At 41.2% G+C, this 21,208-nt stretch overlaps 3 protein-coding genes across 3 annotated transcripts; all 3 read right to left on the bottom strand.

Moving 5' to 3' along the window:
• Positions 1-3,317: 3,317 nt before the first annotated feature.
• Positions 3,318-8,131, bottom strand: nucb1 (nucleobindin 1). The gene is made up of 13 exons (XM_026326237.1): positions 8,047-8,131; positions 7,012-7,135; positions 6,792-6,899; positions 6,522-6,654; positions 6,206-6,309; positions 5,884-6,069; positions 5,672-5,762; positions 5,527-5,585; positions 5,313-5,405; positions 5,107-5,196; positions 3,999-4,169; positions 3,803-3,920; positions 3,318-3,727 (listed from the first exon to the last, which is right to left on the bottom strand). The coding sequence occupies exons 1-13, from the start codon at positions 8,118-8,120 to the stop codon at positions 3,642-3,644; spliced, it is 1,437 nt and encodes a 478-aa protein (XP_026182022.1). The 5' UTR covers positions 8,121-8,131; the 3' UTR covers positions 3,318-3,641.
• A 794-nt stretch (positions 8,132-8,925) lies between these two features.
• ccndx (cyclin Dx) lies at positions 8,926-10,677 on the bottom strand. The gene is made up of 4 exons (XM_026325863.1): positions 10,411-10,677; positions 10,110-10,325; positions 9,293-9,622; positions 8,926-9,075 (listed from the first exon to the last, which is right to left on the bottom strand). Exons 1-4 carry the CDS (start codon positions 10,675-10,677, stop codon positions 8,926-8,928), a joined length of 963 nt encoding a protein of 320 aa, XP_026181648.1.
• Positions 10,678-14,032: 3,355 nt separating this feature from the next.
• Positions 14,033-20,666, bottom strand: tbc1d17 (TBC1 domain family, member 17). The gene is made up of 17 exons (XM_026325940.1): positions 20,566-20,666; positions 19,409-19,504; positions 19,239-19,316; positions 19,017-19,128; positions 18,743-18,926; positions 18,517-18,628; positions 18,083-18,253; positions 17,825-17,950; positions 17,625-17,728; positions 17,152-17,246; positions 16,926-17,042; positions 16,455-16,555; positions 16,022-16,121; positions 15,556-15,653; positions 15,173-15,289; positions 14,983-15,069; positions 14,033-14,791 (listed from the first exon to the last, which is right to left on the bottom strand). Exons 1-17 carry the CDS (start codon positions 20,590-20,592, stop codon positions 14,630-14,632), a joined length of 1,887 nt encoding a protein of 628 aa, XP_026181725.1. The 5' UTR covers positions 20,593-20,666; the 3' UTR covers positions 14,033-14,629.
• Positions 20,667-21,208: the final 542 nt, after the last annotated feature.

Here is a 21,208-nt window from a genome sequence, read left to right on the forward strand (position 1 = left end):
GCATCGTTGGCCGGTTCACTCCATCAGAGCATCTGAGAGACGGAGGCTGCAGGTTATCCCCGTTACAGCCCGGTTACCAGCCTGCCCCATCCCCTCCCTGTCCCTGCCGCGTCAAACTGCGCGCAGGACGCACAGCCAACATCCAGACAGGACTTTCAGAATAAAACACGCAAGTCTGGAACAGCTGATCTGGGCAAAGGGCCACAAGGAAAACATGACGAACCCAAATCTAGTTTTATAGACACTATCATTTATAGACCCGATCAATGTACACTCATTTTAATGGCTGTATTAAATCTATTTATTTTTAAACTCTCCTGTATTATGCTGTAGGCTTATATTTCTTTTCGCTCAATTTTACTCTAATTATTATTGATAATTACACCGGTCTTATACCACTTTTACCCAAAGAGAGCTGGGATAGGCCGCACCAACCCCCGTGAGCCTAAATAGGAATAAGCGGCTATAGGTAATGAGTTGATGGATGTTTTATGGAGAAAATAAATATATAAATAAATAAAGGCTAATGCAAATAAACACACAAAAAAGAAATGAAAAAAACACCAGACAACACTTTAAAGCAGCATACGCATTGGGAGCTGGGAAACACTGATTTACAACACAGACAGCAGACTCAGGTGAAATTAGCAGGTGTAAGGATACAGATATAATAGGCATAGCCTACAGCTTATGACTATGCTTTGAGAAATGAGCAACATACCATAATTTCTGTGAAAAAGAGAAAAAGTTAAAGGCTTATAAATTTCATTATAGGTTAGTGGAAGGTGAAGCATTACTCTGAAGACATGTAACAGCGCTTCCTCCTTCCTGCCTGCTTTTTGTATGGACCTTGACGGCCTCCATCGTTTATCTTCCCTCATCTCTCCTTCTCCTGTGAAGGATGCTGGGTTTTAAAGAAACAAGCGTGTACCGGCTTTCACCGTGTGAATCCCTCACATCCTCACACTGTCTGCTATTGTCTGTCTGCAAACACAAACCCAACACAACCTCATCACAGCAGCTGTATGTGCGAATTATTCCTCTTTTTATTCCTACTGTGGTATAGGAAACAAAATATTTAAACAAGTCTGCCCTCTAGCGTCTGGACTGGAGAAATGCAATGCACTAGACCCATGAGGTTTTAGGCGAAATGTCTAGATTGAAGGCAAATGTCCTGGATTCCTGGTTTTAGTTAAACTGGAAAAACTTTTAAAAGATCGCAGGCCTCTATAAACATCACCTGTTTTGTTAAAGGTTTATACTGGACTCAGATATTAAAAGTTATTATTATTATTATTTGGGGGTTTACGGGTCTCATTGTGGATGTTCATTTATTTGATATAAGTGAATACAATTAAAACTGGACCATATTTCTTTCACATGATTAAATGAACCTTTAATCGTATCTACAATAAAACTCACAACCACCAATCATTACAGGGTCCCTCAGCCAATCAGAGCTCAAAGGAGGTGGGCACTAAGGAGGAGGAGGAAGGGGGGAGTGATGTAATGTCCTCTTCAGAGAGGGTGATGCAGAGTGCATCCAAATTAAATTTACAAAAAGTATTTTGGAGAGATGGAGGGAAGAAAGAAAGAACAAGGACAAAATATCACAAAGGAAGGAAAAAAGGAGGAGGTCTGACACAATCAGCAAACAGCAGATAAGATCCTGCAGTGACTTTAGAAAAAAGCTCCCTCTCTGAATCAAGTCTTTTAGTGGTGAGAGCAGCCTGAGAGGTGAGTCACACAACAACGAGCTAGTTTCTCTCTAGTTTCTCACAGACATCACAGACTGCAAAGACCTAAAGCCAAATAAACCTCAAATCACAACTTCAAAAAATGTATAGAAAGAGATTAGATAATGCACCAGCACCTACGCATAGTGATTAGGGAGAAACACAACACAACAAGTTGAACAGACAAAGAAAAAATACCAACGTCTCAGTCAAGAACAATACTCTACTAGACGTAAAAGTTCTGCTTTTAAAGTGGAAATGCAGTAAAGTAAAAAGTTAAATAGCAGTTTAAATAAATAAAAAAAATGTAATAAGACAGTGCAGTTATATAATTTCTGGCAGTGTTATTGAGGTTTTAAAAACCAGATTGGTATTTTCCAGTAATATTTAACCATTGAAAGACTGACAGGGGAACTGGCATTCTGACTTCACTGCGACTGCACCACTTAATACAACAGAGAAAGGAGCAATAAAAGATGGTCTTCATAAATCAGTCTGCTTAAACGCAACAACGTAGGGAGAATATCCATCCCATAATGTGCATGCCTACACTCACATGAGATGGGGTCTAATGTAAATACAACATCAAAAATAAAAGTGTGCAGATTCCTGAGCCAGGCAGCGTCTTTAAGACGTCTTCATCTGGCTGATATGACAGCAGTGACTGACAGGAAGCAGCTGCATGGACACCAGGACAGGAGGGGCCATGCGGGGTCATGGCAGGTCAGCGGGTTAGAGGAATGCTGATAGGAATGCAGGCCAGGGGAGCACCTCCTCAGCTGGACAACAACAAGGATCAGCAGGTCCCTGGGGAGCCATGACAGTGGACAACAGGCCCAGAGTCTGCAGAGACACACAGTGACCCAGAGGAAGAGGAGGAGGGATTCATAAAAAAAACACACACACACACACATCTGAGCAGGGTGATACCACGGTGTGTGTTACACAGACATTCAGGACACTGACACTGCTCTGCTTCACCATTGTCCTGATCAGTGAATATTTTAAATTGCTTAGTTTATATTTCTATATATATTATACTAGATTTTATTTAATAATGTATATTTCATCGTACTATACTGTTATAACATATCCTGTTATATTACATTACGTTGGTACTTCGATTACAATCTGTTCTATTATTGTTAGAGTATTTCTATTCTATCATATTTTCTATTTCTATCATATTACTCCTACATTTAATAATAAAAGCATATGAGTAATGTGCTACCATAAAACATAATAATATAATAGGTAAATATATATTAGTTTATTATTCTATACAGTACCAGTGTATGTTATAGTCTATTATTACATTGTATACTAATACTAAGAAATTCAACCTCATGTGTTGTTGAAACGAAAGTGTAGCGTGAGAGATCGAAGGAAGAGGAGAGAAAACTTCTCATTTCTGCAGTTAATCTGTTAAAAGTAAATCAACACAATAATGTGTCCAAACCGCGAAGGGGTCTGAATTCTTTCTAAAACCACTGTAGTGATGTGATGTTGTGCTGAAGAAAATACAGGCGTTTTTATCTGTGGACACTAGTCCCCCAAATAATTTGAATTCAGGAAGCCTTATTTGGAAGTTTTAAATTAAGACTTTATTTGAAGTTGTTTCTGATACTTTACACAAGAGACTCTGCATGAATGAAAACTTCATTTAAAATTTCTTAAAATACATACAGCGATGTCTGTTGTTCTGAGAGGTTTAATCTAGTGTCGACCACAGAGATGAACGCACAGTACAATATGTTCACAAACTAAGTCTGTCCGGAGTTATACATACAGCTGATATAACTGCGTTTGTAGAATCCATCTGGAGGGCATCTGTGTCAGTGCAAACCCGAGTGTGTGTGTGTGTGTGTGTGTGTGTGTGTGTTAAGGCTGACAGAGCGTGCTGCATTAAGTGTGTAAGGGCAGATTCTGTGGAGGCTCTGCAGGCAGATTATTCTGGGCTTCAGCTTTGTGTTCAGCTGGGGCCTTTGCCTCTGTGGGAGACAGAAAACAATTATTGCACAATCAAATATTATCATATCATATATATATTATCATATCATATATACCTTTATCTTCAGGTTTGTGAGTTCCTGGCTGGAACTGTAGTTCTCCATTAGGACCTGCAGGAGGCTGTCCGTCTACTGGCTGCAGCTCTTTCTGTCTCTGGGACATCTCTAATACAGCCTGACATTAAAAAAATAACCACTTTGTAGTTCGGTTTCAGAAAGTCTGAAGCAGTAAGCGATGCGATGGGACAGTTACCTGTTGGTACTCTCTCCTCTGGGCCTCTAGGGCTTTGCCTCTCTCCTTCAGCAGCTCCTGCTCTTGGCGCAGAGTCTCTGCCCTCCTCTTCAGCTCCTCCTCTTTGTCCCGGAGTTCAGCCTCAAATCGTTGGAGCTCCTCTTCTGTGTACACAGGCTTTGTGTCCAGGGTCTGGAGAGACAACAGTGGAACGTATGAAAACTGCTGGGTTTAAATCTCATACAGTGTATGTTTATAAAAGGCTAAAAGCGAACTGAATAGTTTCTGATTTCTTGCTGGAGACAGGAGCCATCTTTATAATTTACCATTATCATGGCAAACAAATTGATCGATTGATCATAAAGTTTACATGAATGTTTTTCATGTAAAAACCTTACAATTTTTACACTTAATTAATGCTTATATTAACTCATTTAATCTTAATTTAATCCTGAAGCTAAACAATGGAAATATAGGTAGGAGTATTAAAAAGTCTATTTCCCTGTGAAATTTAGTGCAGCATAATACAAACTATCATAAACATATGAAAATAAACTACTGCAAACTGAAGCTTAAGTACACTACATTACTTAAGTGAAGTACTATGAAAATTTTCCTTCTTATCTTCTGTCAACAGTTTGAATGGTCCTTTGTGTACACAACATGCACATTTATGGGATGTGTAATATCCTTTTCTTATTACGCACACTGAACACAAACATCGGTTTGCAGGTTTACATGCACAAAGCTAAAGCTAACACTGATAAAGGCAGAGCTCATTCTTGTTTTCTCAGCAGCTTGTTCTGCCTGTCCATTACCTCTATTCTTAGGATACGTCTACACATTTGTTTTAGCAAAAAAAAAAAAAAGAAGAAAAAGAATAAATAGAATATAATATATATAATATTTAGCTTTGACAGTGACACATCTATAGAAATGGAATCCAGTCCATATTTGATCAAGCAGCACACAGTAACAGTAACTAAACAAAACAAAACACTTATGCTAACGTTATTCACAGTAGTCAATGCAGGGAGCAGCACCAAGTGCATCTGTTTGCTCAGGGAACGGCTCACAGTCCCCATTTAACTTTACCACCCACATTTCCCACCACCTCTGGGCTCCTTACCTCCCACTCTTTGAGATTACTGAACTCCTTCTTCTCCGTAGACTTGAGGAACTCCTCCAGGCTGACGAGCCGGTCTTTATTTGTATCCACCTTTCAAAACACAGAAACCTTACTGGCATCAGTCAAGGCAAAGCAGAGAAAAAGCTTGACATGATGGCTGACAGGATGTGATGAAGGCAAAGGTACACTGAATATCTAAGACTCACGTTCTTCATGACATGCTCTCTCATCCTGAGCCTTTCTTCCTCCATCTCCATCATATCATCTTCCTCATTCTTCGGGTTGTAGACCTTTTCCAGCTGTTACATGAAATACACATCACTGCTGTCAGGTTCTAAACCTTTACTTCCAAAAAGACTGCAGGAAACTTCAGTTTTAGCTGAAGCTAAACTAAAAAAAATGTACTGTAAGATTCTATACCTCCTTAGTGAAGAGTGCCTCCAATTCCTGCTCATCTAAAACACCATCCTCATTTGTGTCTAAATGGGGCAGAGAAAAAATAAAATCAGAATCTTCATATCAAACTAATCAGTCTAATGAACAAGAACACTGATTTGTTATCCACCATGTAGCTTGAAGAAGGTTTTGGGGTTGAACTCCTGAGGATCGAGCCCATCCGTCTCCTCCCACACTTCCCGTAGCTGAGCAACGCTACCCTGATCAAGATGAAAAGCACCAGAAAGTGGGAAAAAGGACAAAGAACAAAGAAACATAAGAGAACGTGACTGCTTGCATTCATTTTTATTAAAAGTCAACAGAAATGCTTTTGTCACCCACCGGAGAGTTGACTTTGGGGTGCTGGCGGTGTTTCTCCTTCAGCTCCTGCATTCTCTTCTCCTCTCTCTCCCTCTTCTCCTGGTCCAAACTCTTCAGATACTCTCGCCTCTCGTGCTCCTTCAGCATCTCGTACCGTTTGAACTCCTCGTGCCTCTCGGCGTCATAGTTCTCCAGGTCCTTGGTGGCCTGAATAACAAACCAGAGGGAGACAAAGTCATCATCTTGAAATTCTGTAAAACCTTCCATCAAAAAGCGAGGTCAGATATAACACAAAACTGTTTTGTCTTGTCACTCTTAAAACAAAAATGCTGCAGGACTTTACCGTTGAGATTAGCAGCTCGAGGTCTTTGGCCTCAAAGGTGTTCTGATTGTGCGGATCCAGATGTTCGAACTGCTTCAGTAAGGAGGCGTGGTCCATCTGCAGGCCTGCACAGCAAATACATAGTTTACAATAACAATATGTTGGAATTGAGGCGTGCATGACTTCTCCAATACACATCACTGACCAGACTGAAGTTATGTTTATCTCTCAATGCTAACCTATTCAGTTTTTGCTCTGCTGACCGTATGTTGCTCTCCTAATGGTAAGAAAAAGGCAGATTAATGACAATGAGCCAAAACATAACAAGGTCACTCACTCTGTCTGTTTGTGCTGTCCAGTTTGGCCTTCAGCAGCATCCTGAGACGAGACACCTCCTGCCGCTTCAGCTCATCGAGTCGAGTCCTCACATGGTGACTGACCAGGTCCAGCTCTTTACTGAGACGACCGGTCTAACGGAGGCCACGTGGCAGCCCAGGTGAGACGAACACATTAAGCATCAAACCTTCTTGTTGCATGCAGAAGTGAAACGAGGGAAGTTCATGGGTGAGAATGAAAAAGAAAGCCAGCAGCGGAAAGAGACACTAACCTTGATGTCCTCTGTGTTTGCTGTCTGCAGCTTCTCTCTGAAGTGAGGGTCTGTCTCCAGAACCTCTATCACCTCTCTGAGGTACCTGTCGTAGTACAGGCCAGTGTCCTGTGAAAGTGTTGTATAAAGGTCAGGTTACACGTAACAAACTGAGTCAGATTGTGAAAAGTACATCACAGAGTAAAAGAAAAACTGGGTTATCAATTACTGAAACAGTTACCACGCTCTCCTCCTGTACTTCTTCTTTAACTTCTTGGTTGCCTCCATTGCGATCAATAGGCACTGACCAGACCCCAGCAGAGACAGAGAGAAGCAGCAGCCAGCCAGGTTTTAAGTTCATCCTCCTTCAATAGAAACAAGGACAAAAATGACCAGATTGTACCTAACAGATTGAGAAATCCGTGTTAGCAGTGAAAAACACTAGGTCCAAAACTGTCAGGTTTCAAATGTTGTTCACCAGATTCCACAGATTTGGGTCTTACATATATATCTCTGTAGTTTTTGTTAATTCACCAAGCAGCACTTAAATTTCACATTACATAACTCTGTTTCTGTAAATTATGAGTCTCCTTTAAAACACAATAACTAGAGGATTTATATCACTGTATAATGATTTTATCCCTTCAACACCTCTGGGGAAAAAAAACCCATATCTTTCTTTGCTAACTCTGCAAATGCAAAAGTATTCATTGGTAATCGTTTTCATTTGTGACTTAGCCAATCTTATTCAGATTTTAGTGTATTTCATGGTTCGCTGGAGTGTATGTTGTTTGCCGATGTAAACAGGAGACTTCAGATATTTGTAAGGTATAAACTTATCATCTTTTTACACATGTAGCCATGTTCCATTAACAGCCGTAAGAAATATCTAATTTCTTAAGTGGAGTTTGGCGTAAGACACATCTTCAGAGAGAAGATGTGGGACAACACGTATACGGATACGAGGTTTACAGAATGAATACAATTCATTACAAACCTGGTATTTCTATAGATATAGTCAGGTGAGAGTTTGAATATATATGTATTTGAAATAACGTTTTATTTCTACAACACTTCAACCGCTATTTGATCCTAAAGGTAAATTTACAGGTGATGTAACAGGTGAGCTCTAGAAAAATCTAGCTCCGTGTTTCCTGCGTTGTATCCCACGATGTTTCTATGAATTCCTCACGTAAACGACGCCAATAATAATAATAAAAACACAGTGGAAACACGTTTACAACACAAACATGTCTGTAAATAGCTCGTGTCTTACCTCAGTTTGTAGTGAAGCCCTGATCCAACGCTCAAAGCACCATCTATACTGGCGTCGGATAAAATTGACGTCATGGCACTGCAGCACCATGCCTTCACGTACGGTCGGAAATATTGAATTCATTTTTTTCTTCATGAATAAAAAGAGATAATATTATGGTTGAGTTGTTGAATTCAGATGACGAATGTAAACTAAAAGTAATGTCAGCTCATTGTGAAAACTGCGTCTAGTAATTAGTTAAAACGCTGCTTATATTGCATTCATTTTAGGCTTACTCCATTTTGTGCTGTTGTAGAAAATTAGTCTTAAAGCAAGGACTGAATGAATAACAAGTAATAAATAAATATAATTCGCTTCTGTCGAAGACCAGCTGTGGAGTTCTCGTGTCCCACCAAAGGTAGATAAACGGGCAGTGACGTACGGGCTTATTGATAACACGTGAATGCATCATTACCCCCTTAGTAAATAAAACACAAAGGTTTTTAATTGGTTTGAAAAATAGATTTTCTCTGTATTTAATTCAGTACACAAACACAAAGTCATGGCAAATCGAAATAAATTAACATCAAAGGAGTGAACAATTGGACGAGATAATAAATAAAAGTTATAAATATTATGCATCAAAATTTCTAAGTCTAAAATAAAGACAACAATAGATCATAAAATATGGCACATAGAAATCACGTATAGTTTACAACTTGTTCACCAATAAATAAAGAACAAAACCGTAATAATAAATTAAGAGTTAATAGTAATTTCAAAATAAATAAAAGCATGTTTGAACTTTTGTGGTCGTTTGCAATTTATATCAGTTTGACTGATGAATGTGAAGGCTTTGATTGATTCACACTTTTCAATGCAACAGATGATTCAGTGTGTTTAGAAATCAATCTCTCTCATGTCAGTAGGTGTCCCGGGTCTCTCGTTCTCCACCTCCTCATCTTTCTCCATGGGGCCCCGTTGATGCCCACTCCTCAGCCGCTGTCGGAGGGCATATTCAATCATCTCACTGTAGCACTGCAGTACTGCCTGGGATGCAAGGCAAAGAAAATTTTCTCTTTCTGCATTCAGGATGACTATGAAACAAAGACATCCCTCAAAACACAGGTACACTTAATCTGTCTGCTCAAATGACATCATTCATGCAACTCCCATCCCTTACTACAACTAACACCATAAGCCTAAATCTAATTGTAATCAAACAAACTGGTCTATTTGCAATCTCTTCTCTTGCAGGTCTACTCACCAGGTCAGTCTGGCATAGGTCTGCCAGTGTTTCACTAATGAGAGCCAGCTGGGATGGCCCCTTGTTGCCCAGACCTCTCAGGGCACAGTTCAGTGATGCTGCAGCAACAAGGGATGGTGGTGCTCCCAGAAAACGGGAGTCGCAGACACACATGGCAGACAGTGTGTCGCTGTGCCGCCGCAGGGTGGAGAGCCGCTCCTCCTCAGACTCACCACCGACTTCATTGGCTCCTCTCTGCTCCACAAATGCAAGAAAATGTGGGAGAAAGTCCTGAGGAGTGACTGCTGCTGTGTCCCAACGGAGGGTGGCGAGGATGACACGCTCCATTTCCTGATGAAGGTAAGAAGGGAAAATATAAGGGTCAGAAATGGTTGTGTGATGGTAAAATTATCAATTGAATATACAACTAATTATCAGTTAATTGCATATACAGGTATTATTTGCTATATGATTTACTGCTTCTACTATTCTGGTACATTTACTAGACTGAACAATTAACTGATTAATTAAAAGCTGTTATAGTGATATATAATGGAACGTATGAGAATTCTTGTCTGTATCATCCACATTCATTAGTTTCAAAGAAAATCAATATTTATAGTTATTCAACTATTTCAGTTTCTCTTTAGACACTTTCTTTGTACTTTGCACCTAAGCTGCCCCAAAAACTCTAGTTTTTTGAAATATGATGGGTGACAGTAGAAAACTTAAGGGTGTTCAGAGTTAGTTAAGCCTGCATGTGCTCCACTGCAGCACTGATCGCAAAATATATTAAGCAATCAGGTTTTTAAGCATGTTTTAATGCTGGGAGACTCACCCTCAGGTTAGAGGGCTGGAAGCTGTACTCAGCTGCAGCACAGAGAGTGTCAGCGGTGATGTTGTCACACTCTGTGAGCTTGGAGGCGATGAGGATGCAGCCGGCGGTCAGGCAGTACGGTGAGACAGGTAGAGACAAAGAAGCAGACAGGAACCTGTCCATCAGAGAGACAGACAGAGGGAAGACTGCCTCATCACAGCCGCACTCACAGCACACCTGCAGAGGTTGAAAATATGTGAGACAGCTGCCACCCAGCATCGCGAGGCAAATTAAGAAACCTGAGCCGGAGAAATTTTCCTACCTCTAGGGCCCATTTGGTGAGCTCCTCCCTGCGCTCTGGGTCCCGCTGGATGAGGGTGATGTAGAGCATGGAGGGCATGTACCTCTCCTCCACATGAAGCAGCTTCTGGATCACCCGGTGCCCTGACACGGTGGGGTCCCAGGCAGCTCGCACCTGGGACAAACCTGTGATGTGGTCCTGGGTTGGTGCCTCAGCCTGACCCTGGTCCTGAATCTGGTCTTCCTCCACCTCCTCACACCACAGAGACACAGACACACCTCTGTCCATCTGCACAGCCTGATGGGTAAAATATAAACTAGTTAGAGTCCTACTGAGGCACAGCAACTACTGTCACCTCAGGAGCTGTGCAGGTAAACTGGTAAATCCCTGCAGAAGCTCCTTTGTGTCCTTGAAATTTGAAATTTTGACTTTGTCTTCCTGTGGTGCTCTGCTGAATACCACCCCTCAGCTGTCCTTAGAGTTTTATACCCAGCAGGCAGAGAGAGAGAAAGAGAGAGAGAGAAGGGGGCGTGGCTGAGAGGGAGAGTGACATAAAAAAATAAGAAGACAACAATGCGGTCTGTGCAACAATTGTTTTAACAGGTGGGGAGAGGGAGAAAGAAGGAGAGCGAGGGGAGAGAGGGAAGCAGGGGAGGAGGAGAGAGGAGCAGACAAGAGAGGGAGTGGCCCACAGGGACAGGGCAACAGCTTGTCTTCGACAGTGAAAGAGAGAGGGGAGGAAAAGAAAAGACGGCGAGGGGTGAGAGGCAGAGAGAGAGGAGAGAAAAGGTCATCTCCAGACTCTGACAATGAGAATGGATGACAGAAGGATGAGTGTATGTTTACAACGTGAGGAGGGCAGGAAATACCTCCAACACAAGATGCTCAGTCTTAAATTCTGATATTTATTAATTTTTCCAAACCTACCTTAAATAGGTACTCATATTCTCAATTAGGCTACATTAATACAATTGTATAGAATTAATTTGAACATTTTCTATACTACTATAATACTTTCAGTAGAAATTCTCACACATTTATTTGGGTTGCAAACGTGAAGGGTCGTGATATGATTCAGGGAGAGTTTTAGTTAGATGTATGTTTTGCTTCTTCCTATTAGATACTGAATAGTTTTATCTCTTCTGGGTAAAACACATAAATGTAACAAGAAAATAAAACTATTAGTCATTTAAATGATTATTATACTGACCAAAAATCAGTCAACAACAATAAACATGTTTTCAAGCAACAATGCTTGAAGATGTGCCAGTTCCAACTTTATTCTTGCCAGTTCCAACTTTATTCTTAAATATTTTAGAATTGTAATTTAAGTTTTTGTCTTTTTAAAACAAATAACCTTTAGTGCTTATATTTCTTACTATAGATAATTCCATGAAGATAGTTAAACTAAGGTTTTAATGAGATATTTATCCTTTTGGTAAATGTGTTATTCTAAGTTTTGGCACAGTCTCTCCTCTCATTGTCAAAGCAACCTGTGGCCCTTCAGCCTCCCCTCCCTGCGCCTGTGGCAATCTGCTGCTCCTGTTTAAAGAGCAGCGAAGGGCTGGGCGAGGTATGTGCAGCAGACAGTGGAGCTGGGCAGGTCAATGAACCGTATTGTCTCCCTTTACAAATCAGTGTCAGACAACAGCCCCTGGCCTTCTGCCTGCTGCTGGCTCCTCACACACACTTCACACATTCACAGGGTAGACACACTTTTCACACGCTCCCCGGGGACTCCTCTGGTGGCCACAATAGGACCGCACTCACCAGTGGAGAATACAGATTGTATTTGACACAGTCATTACAGGTGGCTGTTCACACGTTAGAGCTTCACTGGCTGATCACGTTTCATATAGGAGTTAAATGGACGGCCACACTGACACACGATCGGCATGACTTGATCTCAGCTGAGCATCAATAATTCATGCTCTATTCAACATGGAGGTGATCACCATTTTTCACTAATACGACTAAAAGTAGATTCACATCATGCTGTTGACATAAAATGAGATTTAAGCCTTTTTTTTGTGAAAATAAATACATTTCACTGGACATGGATCAATCAAGTAACTCAGGTAATTTTTGATACTTGTATAGAATTGATCCCAATTCAGAGCCTTTTTTTGAATAAAAGTAGCAATACTGCAATACAAAAATCCAGTACTAAAAGTATAGCTGTCTAATGAAGTAACAAGTATAATATTTGCCCATCACAGTGGAGCAAAAATAGAAAGTAGGGTGAAATGGAAATACTTAAGTTATGTACTAGTATGTCAAATTTGAACACACAGTGATTTCTCTGCTGTACTTCTAAATGGGGAATGTACTCCTGGATAAGATCATGGATGAGCTCTGGGCATGAAAAGTGACTGGATTTAAAACATCTCCATATCATTTTATCATTTACTAAGTATTTAATACTAGGCAGTAAATTATTGATTACTTTTATAAATAAAGCAGATAAAAGCAGTTGTACTGTTTTATAAAAGAAATTCAAAAACTGACTGAAGTCATACTCCTGGTTTTTAAAATCAAACCCAACTAGCTCATCGACTGCAGAGCAGATAACAGCTTTTTTAAGACACCCAGCACAATCACAGCATGAAGAGACCATAATCCTCCAATGCTTAGTCGATTGTAGCATTAGTGAGAGAATATTGGGTTTAAAGCTGTCGACAAGGCCTTTAGCTATAAAACAGGCTTTCACTGAGGCTGAAAGCAGATTGAGTTTGAATGAAGGACTGAGTAAGTTTGGCTCTGCCCTGTCAAGCGAGGTCAGGGTGGGGTGGACGCTGAGTGTGTGTGTGTGTGTGTGTGTGTGTGTGTGTGTTGGGGGGGTCATGAGTAACAGAGTGACAGATCGCCAGCCTGTTTAACACCCTGCTAAATTCATACATCACAGCTGTATTCAAACAACATGGATGGAGGGGGTAAAAGAGTGACGAGCCAAAAGAGGAGTGCAGTGGGTCCTGAGAAGGGGGTGTGGTTCCCCGCCCCTCATTTTCCAGCTCATTTCCCAGGACAGTGGAGAACAGAGGCCCCATTTTCCCCTCAGCCATTTACCTCATACAGACACCTGCTGGCCAGCGGGGGGGAGGAGAGGGGAGAGGGCAAAGTTTACCCAGTTCACAAGTTAAGACACTACATAAACAAAATGTTGTTGGAATAATTACAGTTTCAGTCTGATGCTAAAATTCTGCATAGTTGGCATCTTTACTCTCTCGTTTCTTTCTGCTAATAAAGTCGTTTAATAAGTTGACCTATAAGTTTATAAGTCAACATTTAACTCTTGATAGGAAGTTCACACAAATGAGATTTAGGGTGGAAGGAAACTAAGGACATTCTTCTCAAGTACTGCACTTAAATACAATACTACATTTCAGAGGGCAATGCTGTACTTTCTCACCTTTATTTTACAGCTTGAATTACTCGTTGCAGTGTAGTTTAAGATTTTACACAAAACCTATGTTTCATTTATCACTAACACAATAATGATACACAAATATAAATTCACCTATGCTTATTACCTTAGTGTTATACTTTAGTACATCAGTAAATGTTCTCACTATCACTAAAAATAGTTTCAAGATCTGGCTGTGAGCACACCAGAGAGACAGACTGGCAAATAAAGGTAAACAGAAAAAAAAAAATGGTTTCAACCATTTATTCAGTAACAATAAGTGGATGAAAATGTTATAAAGATAATTTCCATGCCACATATGGAAACTATAAGGCATGCAACAACTTTGCATAGGGCTGGAATGGCATCATGAGTTGATAGCCTCATCTTCCTCCCTTTTCATAAACAGCAGTGAGGGGAGGGTAAAGAAATCTAAACCAAACTTAACCAAACGCACTGAAAGGAGAGCGACAAGCATGAATGAGTACGGTTATTAAACAAACGATAAAACAGCAGCATCAAATGGTGGCTGGAGAGCAGGGAGAACAGCGGAGGCACAGAGCACGTAAACAAGTGACAGGCGGTTGTGGAAAAGGAGGAGTGCAGCATACATACAGGAAATGAACACAAACAACAAAGTACGGCTATAGTATTTAAATGTGTTAACATTCATTAAAAGAAAACTGCCTCAACAACGCCCCCTGCCTCTGACAACAGTCTCCTTTCCACCTCACTGGTCATACACAGTATGTTATTTATTTATTTTGTCATACATAAATATCCTCCATACATGTCTTGACAGTCAGTGACAGTCAGTCCATCAGCTGACCTACAGATTTAAGGGTAAGTGGGACCACAAGCTGAATGAGAAGAGGCAGCTGCAGCGTGGGGCTGTCCCAGGAGGCGTTGTGTCTCGCTGGACTGTGAGTCTGGACTGCCCTCCTCAGAGCTAGAGGGGACGCAGACACCCAGAACCTGCTGCACCTCAGGTGGGAGCTCCTGGGGAGGGGCAGAAGAGGAGACGGGGAGTCAACAGGTGCAGGAAAATCCATGGCATAAGGAACAAGCAAAGAACCTTGAGCTGCAATGCTTCACTGGTTTAGCTCCGTTTCATCAAGCTCCTGAAGATTTGTTGTCTTTGCTTGTATTTCTAATAAAAACAGACTGACAGTGGAGTGCGAGATACTAACCTTGCACTGAATCAGCTGCAGGTAGATGCCCTCTGCTTCACGGAGAACAGTCTGCAGGTCCAACTTCATCGTCAGCTCATTAATGTGCTGCAGGTCAAGACATGTTAGCGCAGATGAAAATGCATCTGTTACACACAAAGCTGCTCCACACGTGTTTACACATACACACACAATCTGCACACACACGCACCTTTAGGATAGTGTTGAAGTCGTGGTTTGAGCCGATCAGCTCTCCTCTCTGGGACTCAAGGATTGAACAGGCGATCAACAGGTGGAAGTTGTTACATGGAAGGCGAGTCCAGAGGACCTGAGAGAGACGTGTTGTTACAGAACGATAGACTTTGATAGATAAGACACATGATTAGATTATACTGTCAATTGGATTTTTCCTCAGGAACAATGCAGTTGGATTTAATAACATTTTAATGAAGAAGATATCTCATTAAACATCAATAAACATGACATGAAACAACGTTATTTATACCTCATCCAGGTTTGAACGTGTGCACTTCAGTTGCTTTTGAATTAGAAACTATTAATGTATGTGAGTAAATGCAGCTGTGGTGCGCTCACCTCCCACAGAATGAGGATGTCCTCGAAGGAAAACTCTCTCTTGAACCAGATGAGCAGCCAACGGAAACAGAAGCAGAGCGAGCCGCTGTCCTGAGAGTCTGAGGGACGACAAATGAACAACAAGCTGGTCGTTAATGAGTAACATCACTGATTTATGTATTAGGCACATTTTCAACCCGTGTCATGGAAATATATGAATTCCAATTACTTCCTATCATTTAGCATACATTTTCATGCTTATTATGCATTCATGGTGTGCACCCCATCTGCAGATACTTCTATAATTAATAGATTCTAATGTGTAGCCTAAAGTGTACATTATACAGAATAGCTTCTCCTTTGCTTTATTCTTGTTTCTGCCCTGATTTCTTGTTGAATTGTCCTTATGCCAGGTCTTTGCCTCCGGGCTTGTTAGGGGTTTATCTTAGAGGAATCCAGCCCGAATGGGTGAAATGAACTGACTAACCCAGGAAGTGACACAGCTCTGGGTCCAGAGCCCGTAGCAGATTACTGAGCTGATGGAGCTGCTCCTTCATGGCCTCCTGAGACTCTTCAAAGTTCTGGTGCTGCAGAGAAGGAAAAAAAAAAACAAACATAAAAACAAAAAAATGCAGAGGCCTGTAAAGTCGTAACCCTGTTGATATGTGTTCATAACTGAGCAGTCTCATTTTGTAATAAACAGCATGAAGCTTTAATAAGAAACACACATGTGTGAGTTCTGTTTTCATTTTAAACAGAACTGCTGATGAAGCAACTGAGTCACCGGTGAGGAATCAATTCATTGGCCAGACTCACAATGTCGTACAGCCAGGAATCTCTTCTGATGAACATAAACAGGGGGAAAACAAAAACTAGGCCTGTTTTTGACTAAAAGGCCCCAGAGAGACATTTCTACAAACCACCAGCTCCATGAAGCCTGTCAGACACCAGAAGGACTCCACCTCATTCTGGGTGACGAACAGGAGAGGGGAAAGCAGGTCACTCATCCCCTGAACATAACCTGGACACACAGAAAGAGGTGAAAAGTGTCAGTGATTAGAAAATCATGTTCAAAGGGTCAACTGTAATCAACAATGTGTGTATTTGTGTTGGTTCCTGTACATATGACATGAATATATATGCCCTGCTTTTCTGATTCTTTTTCTTGTAAAGCGATTGTGTGTTACAGAAATAAACTTTGAGACTGAAGTTTTTTATGTGCATAGTCCTTCTTCACAGTGTTGTGTGTTTTAGAGGACATGAATGAAAAAAGGATAAAGATTAGACCTTGTGAATGCTGAACGTCTTCAGTAATATCCTTAATATTTGTATTGGTACCCAAAATGTGGTGTTAGTGTACGTCTGTCTGCCAGTCATTCATAAATCCATACCCAGATCAAAGTTGTACATGCAGTAAGTCATGAGCACATCGTGAAGCAGAGTCAGTCCTGGATTGTCGTCCCCAGAGAAGAAAGTGTTGTGTCTGTCTGTCCTGCTGACATCTCTCTCTGTCACAACAGAACAAAGACAGTTCAACCTCAGCACCTCCTGCTCTCACAGTCAGCTGACTGATACCATGAACGGATCATCTGTTATGTGACGGACTGCAGGGCTGACCTATCAGGCTTCTATATCCTCTGAGGAGGGAGTTCCTCATCTCCTGCTCTTCGCTGACGGACTTCCACTGCACCTTCATTCTGAAGTACTCATCCCTGTAGGCAGAGTGGTCGACTACCGTGAAGTTATGGCTTGAAATTTTGGAAAATACACTTACTCACCATCCTAGCTTGGCGCAAATGCTGCACATAGGGGGAAACAGTTAACTTGGCTATGTCTGAAGGTAACAAAATCTGATTACCAGCACCTCTACAGCTCACTAATTAAAATGGTAGACTTCACCAATTCACCAATACAAAATCCAATGTGAAAATGTTTTATCGTCATATAAAACGGTGCCGGCACAAGTTGTCATTCTTCTCATCTAACGCAGGACAAGAAAACAAAAGCATTGACAGCACAAAAAATATTAAAAGTAAAATATCAAACCAAGAAAAAGAAGTTTTAGACGGTAATAAAAGAACAACACTAACGTTTTGACCCGCAGAATATCTTCCCTTTCCTTAACAGTGCTGTTCCATGGATAAAACCCCAGGAGAAACTTCCAGACCTCTTTCCTCAGCGCTGGCGTGATGCCCTGCAACAGGCAGGAACGACAGACAGAGGGTTGAAAAAATAAACAGAAGGGGTCCTCCAGACAAAAGCTCTATTGCTACTGTATTGTCACTCTTACCCCCCTGAACACAAGCTCTTTGACTTTCTCTGGGTTCTTCACACGGCCCTCAGGGTCCAGAAAACACTCCCATTTGTCCAGAGGTTGCCCCCTGGTTACATCTGGTCTGGGGCCAAGCTCTGCCCCCTTGAAGGAAGACAGAAACAAACATGCAAAACTGATGTCTAATTTTCATGTCTTTTTTTGACACCTATAACCATGCTGTAATCAACATGCTAAAATATTCCCTAAAAGGTTCTTTTTGCGTCCTTCTCTTACACAGGTGATGAGTTCAAAGCCGGGCTCTTCATCCGACTGGGGGGGCACGTTAGGATCCTGAGCAGTGCGAGAGTGGATGGGGGACTCTGGAGGTCGAAGTGCGTCTTTGAAGAAATTGGTAACTTTGGAGAATCCACCAAATGTTGTGGCATAAGGGTCGTGGATAAATCTCTGTTTAGGCAGGAGAACAGGAACACACACATGAGCAGACGTTATGAATTTCAGTTGCTGAGGGTTGGAGTGTGACTTTAACCAGTTATTGATCAGCAAACTTATAAAACCAAAGATTTTAGGATCAATAAAGTGCTGTGTTGCAGTTTAATATTAATACCTTTATTGTGACAACATTATTGCTTCTTTAAATGTAGCATGCACTGTCTTTTTTAATCTTCCTTCTTTTTAAATGTAGCAAAAAGAAAATAAAAATTAATTACCGAGACAAGATCGGAGCCTCCATTATCAAGGAGCTGCAGCTTGTCGAAGGAACGAGAGAGAGCACCTGAGTCGTGAGGGTAGGCAAGAAAGAGCCGCCCATCAACCGGTGACCTGATGTGACAAAGACGTAAACGGCTCTGTCAGAAACTGTACACCAGCTGTTTCAAGAGCTGTCATGATATTAATGCTACTACAGTGAATACTGCTGGTCGTGGTAAAACTTACTGGTCAAGGATGATGTATCGCTGCAGAGCCCTGAAAAGTTCCCTGGTTCCTCCTCTGTGGAAGTGCAGAGGTGGCAGTGGGTCACCCCCTCTACTTGTCAACACTAGGAAGTTTCGCCCCAAAGAGAACCGCGTCCGTCGAATAGAGTACAGCTCAGAGAGAGGCAGAGAGAAGGACCACTGACCTGTACATGAAATAGGAGATATTTAGTTTCACACATCCTGTCTCAACATACAGTAAGTCTTTGCCCAAAGTGATGAAATGTAAACTGCACCTGACTCCTTGACTGGAACGTGTTCTCGATCTTTCTTCACGGCGCTGATAACGGCCCAGTCTGGTTCATAACCAGGGTCAAAGTTTGTATCCTCCTCCCCACCTTCTCCATCCTAATTAGTAAGAAAGTGGGTTTGTGGCTTTTATGTTTTTATAGCTGAGGTAGAAAAAAAATACTTGTACAGTCGCTCTATTAATGTGTAGTAAGCAGATAATTACTGACTTTTTTGGAGTAGAGTACAGCGGGAGTGCTGCCACGCTCATCGTGCAACGGGCTCCACTCTAGAGCTGGCATCCCAGCCTAAAAACAAAGACATGGTTAATAAGCCAGGTGTTTTTTTTGATCGCATTCTTTCTGATCAGAACAGGCCAGAGTCACCCAGATTTGCTTACCCTCTCCACAATGCGGATAAACCCAGGTATGGTGGTGTCCTGGTTACTCCTCTTGGCATTTGTGTGGAGGTACACCCCCTCCTTCTCAAATATCAGCTGAGGGGGAAAAAATCCCAAATAGATATAAAATACCCAAAATCAACTGAATCAAACTGACTTTGGTTATTATTACTCAATCTGAAGATGATTTTCTCACTTATATAAATTATTTTCCCATGAAATGCCACATTAAACATTAAGAAGACATATTCAAACTGATTGCTTTGGCTGACAAACAGCCTCAAATCAGAAGTTGCATAGTGTACTATCATTTTGAAGAGAGAATAAAACCCCAAAAATCCTCACGTTTGTGGAGCCGAAAGTGGATTAGACATGTAAACATTACGACTTCTAGATGTCTTTCATGTTGTCGACACCTTTCCCCCTGTTGCTTTTCTTACCTTACTTAGGATGGATTTCTACACATATACTAGCCTATACTAAACAAACTGTGAACAATCATTTTAGTCTGATTTAAGACTGTCTGACCTGTTGTCAGGGGCAACAGAGGTCAATTCACCTTTTTGTTCATGCTGTAAATGTTCTTTAATGTTGACTGATCAATTATTGATTGATTTTTCGGGACTGACTATGGTCAGAATGATTGTGGAATAACTTACTTATTAATTCGGTCAATAAAAATCAGATCTCCTTAATTTTATTGCAAAATCGTAATATTAATTATCAGATAACATATTTAAAGACACTCAGCAGCACATACTGATCCATAGCTGTGACAGGCAGGTGAGATGGCCTAACAGAGTCTTGGTAAATTAGCACATCACATGACTGCAGCGTGTCAGGTCACTTGGCCAGAGCCTATAGAAAAACTCGGCTAAAAAAAAACTTTGCTGTGGAGTAGCTGTGTGGACGGACTTCGTTAGACAGCTATTGTGTCTGTACGACTGCAGATAGAACAATCGGCTAGATAAACAACACTGAACTGTAAATGTCTGCCAGGTAACAATTAGCTGACTGCCTTATGTGACCTGAAAATAGATATCGATCGCTAGCTCGAATAGTTCACCTTAAAATGTCACAGCCGAATGAGAGGAAAGCTGACAATATTCAGAAATGTAACTGTCGACAGTAATATGTTCGTAAAAACTCGAGACTACCTTATAATCCACAGCGTTTTGCTCCATTCTTCCGCCGCTTGTGTCACTGCTTCGTTCTTCCAAAACAAATGTACGTCACACTTCCTGCTTTCGGACAGCCACGCCCACACACGTCACGTTATGCACGTACCAGTCTTACCAGATTTTTTTTTTTGTAACGTCAGAAAATCATGTGCTTCCTTTTGTAATGGCCATTGTTGTTAGTTAGTACTAGTTTATTATTTCTATTGTACCCATTTTACCATTTTTATTTATTTTTATAATAGTGAAAATGGAGAGTATCTATATGACACCGTGTAGTTTCCCAGATTGAGCACTAGAGGGATTCAAACACAATTTTTCAGAATACCTTGACCCAACCAACGATTGTCCGGGCCCTGCAGCGGCCCCTGAGGGTTAATCAGTGCAACAGCTACCTGGAGCATGTGGCAGCATAGAAAGGATCAAAACACCAAACAGCAGGAAGCACAAAGTTAGCAATCATTACCCACATGTTTTCCTCTGCAGAAGATCAAATCAAAACTAAAAGTGGACATTGAATATTGACCTATATTCTTCTTTACACTATTAGATTTGATCATCAAAACGGCATATACATTAGGCCCATTGGTATCTGCTGCAACAAACTGACATATGCACAAAG

Source organism: Mastacembelus armatus, chromosome 8 (assembly GCF_900324485.2).
Source record: "Mastacembelus armatus chromosome 8, fMasArm1.2, whole genome shotgun sequence".
Lineage (NCBI taxonomy): Eukaryota > Metazoa > Chordata > Actinopteri > Synbranchiformes > Mastacembelidae > Mastacembelus > Mastacembelus armatus.

Bases quoted from the DNA above. Each gene is read 5' to 3' on its own strand.
- nucb1 (XM_026326237.1), bottom strand. From the start codon at position 8,120: ATGACGTCAATTTTATCCGACGCCAGTATAGATGGTGCTTTGAGCGTT. The intron at 5,586-5,671 runs GTGGATAACAAA...TGCCCCATTTAG, and splicing joins AACCTTCTTCAAGCTACATG to ACACAAATGAGGATGGTGTT. The intron at 4,170-5,106 runs GTAAGGAGCCCA...TTGTCTCTCCAG, and splicing joins GTAATCTCAAAGAGTGGGAG to ACCCTGGACACAAAGCCTGT.
- ccndx (XM_026325863.1), bottom strand. From the start codon at position 10,677: ATGGACAGAGGTGTGTCTGTGTCTCTGTGGTGTGAGGAGGTGGAGGAA. The intron at 10,326-10,410 runs GTAGGAAAATTT...CAACCTCTGCAG, and splicing joins TCACCAAATGGGCCCTAGAG to GTGTGCTGTGAGTGCGGCTG. The intron at 9,076-9,292 runs GTGAGTAGACCT...CTTGCATCCCAG, and splicing joins ACCTATGCCAGACTGACCTG to GCAGTACTGCAGTGCTACAG.
- tbc1d17 (XM_026325940.1), bottom strand. From the start codon at position 20,592: ATGGAGCAAAACGCTGTGGATTATAAG. The intron at 17,247-17,624 runs GTTAGTGTTGTT...CTCTGCCTACAG, and splicing joins GATATTCTGCGGGTCAAAAC to GGATGAGTACTTCAGAATGA. The intron at 17,043-17,151 runs GTCAGCCCTGCA...CTGTTGTGACAG, and splicing joins AGGATATAGAAGCCTGATAG to AGAGAGATGTCAGCAGGACA.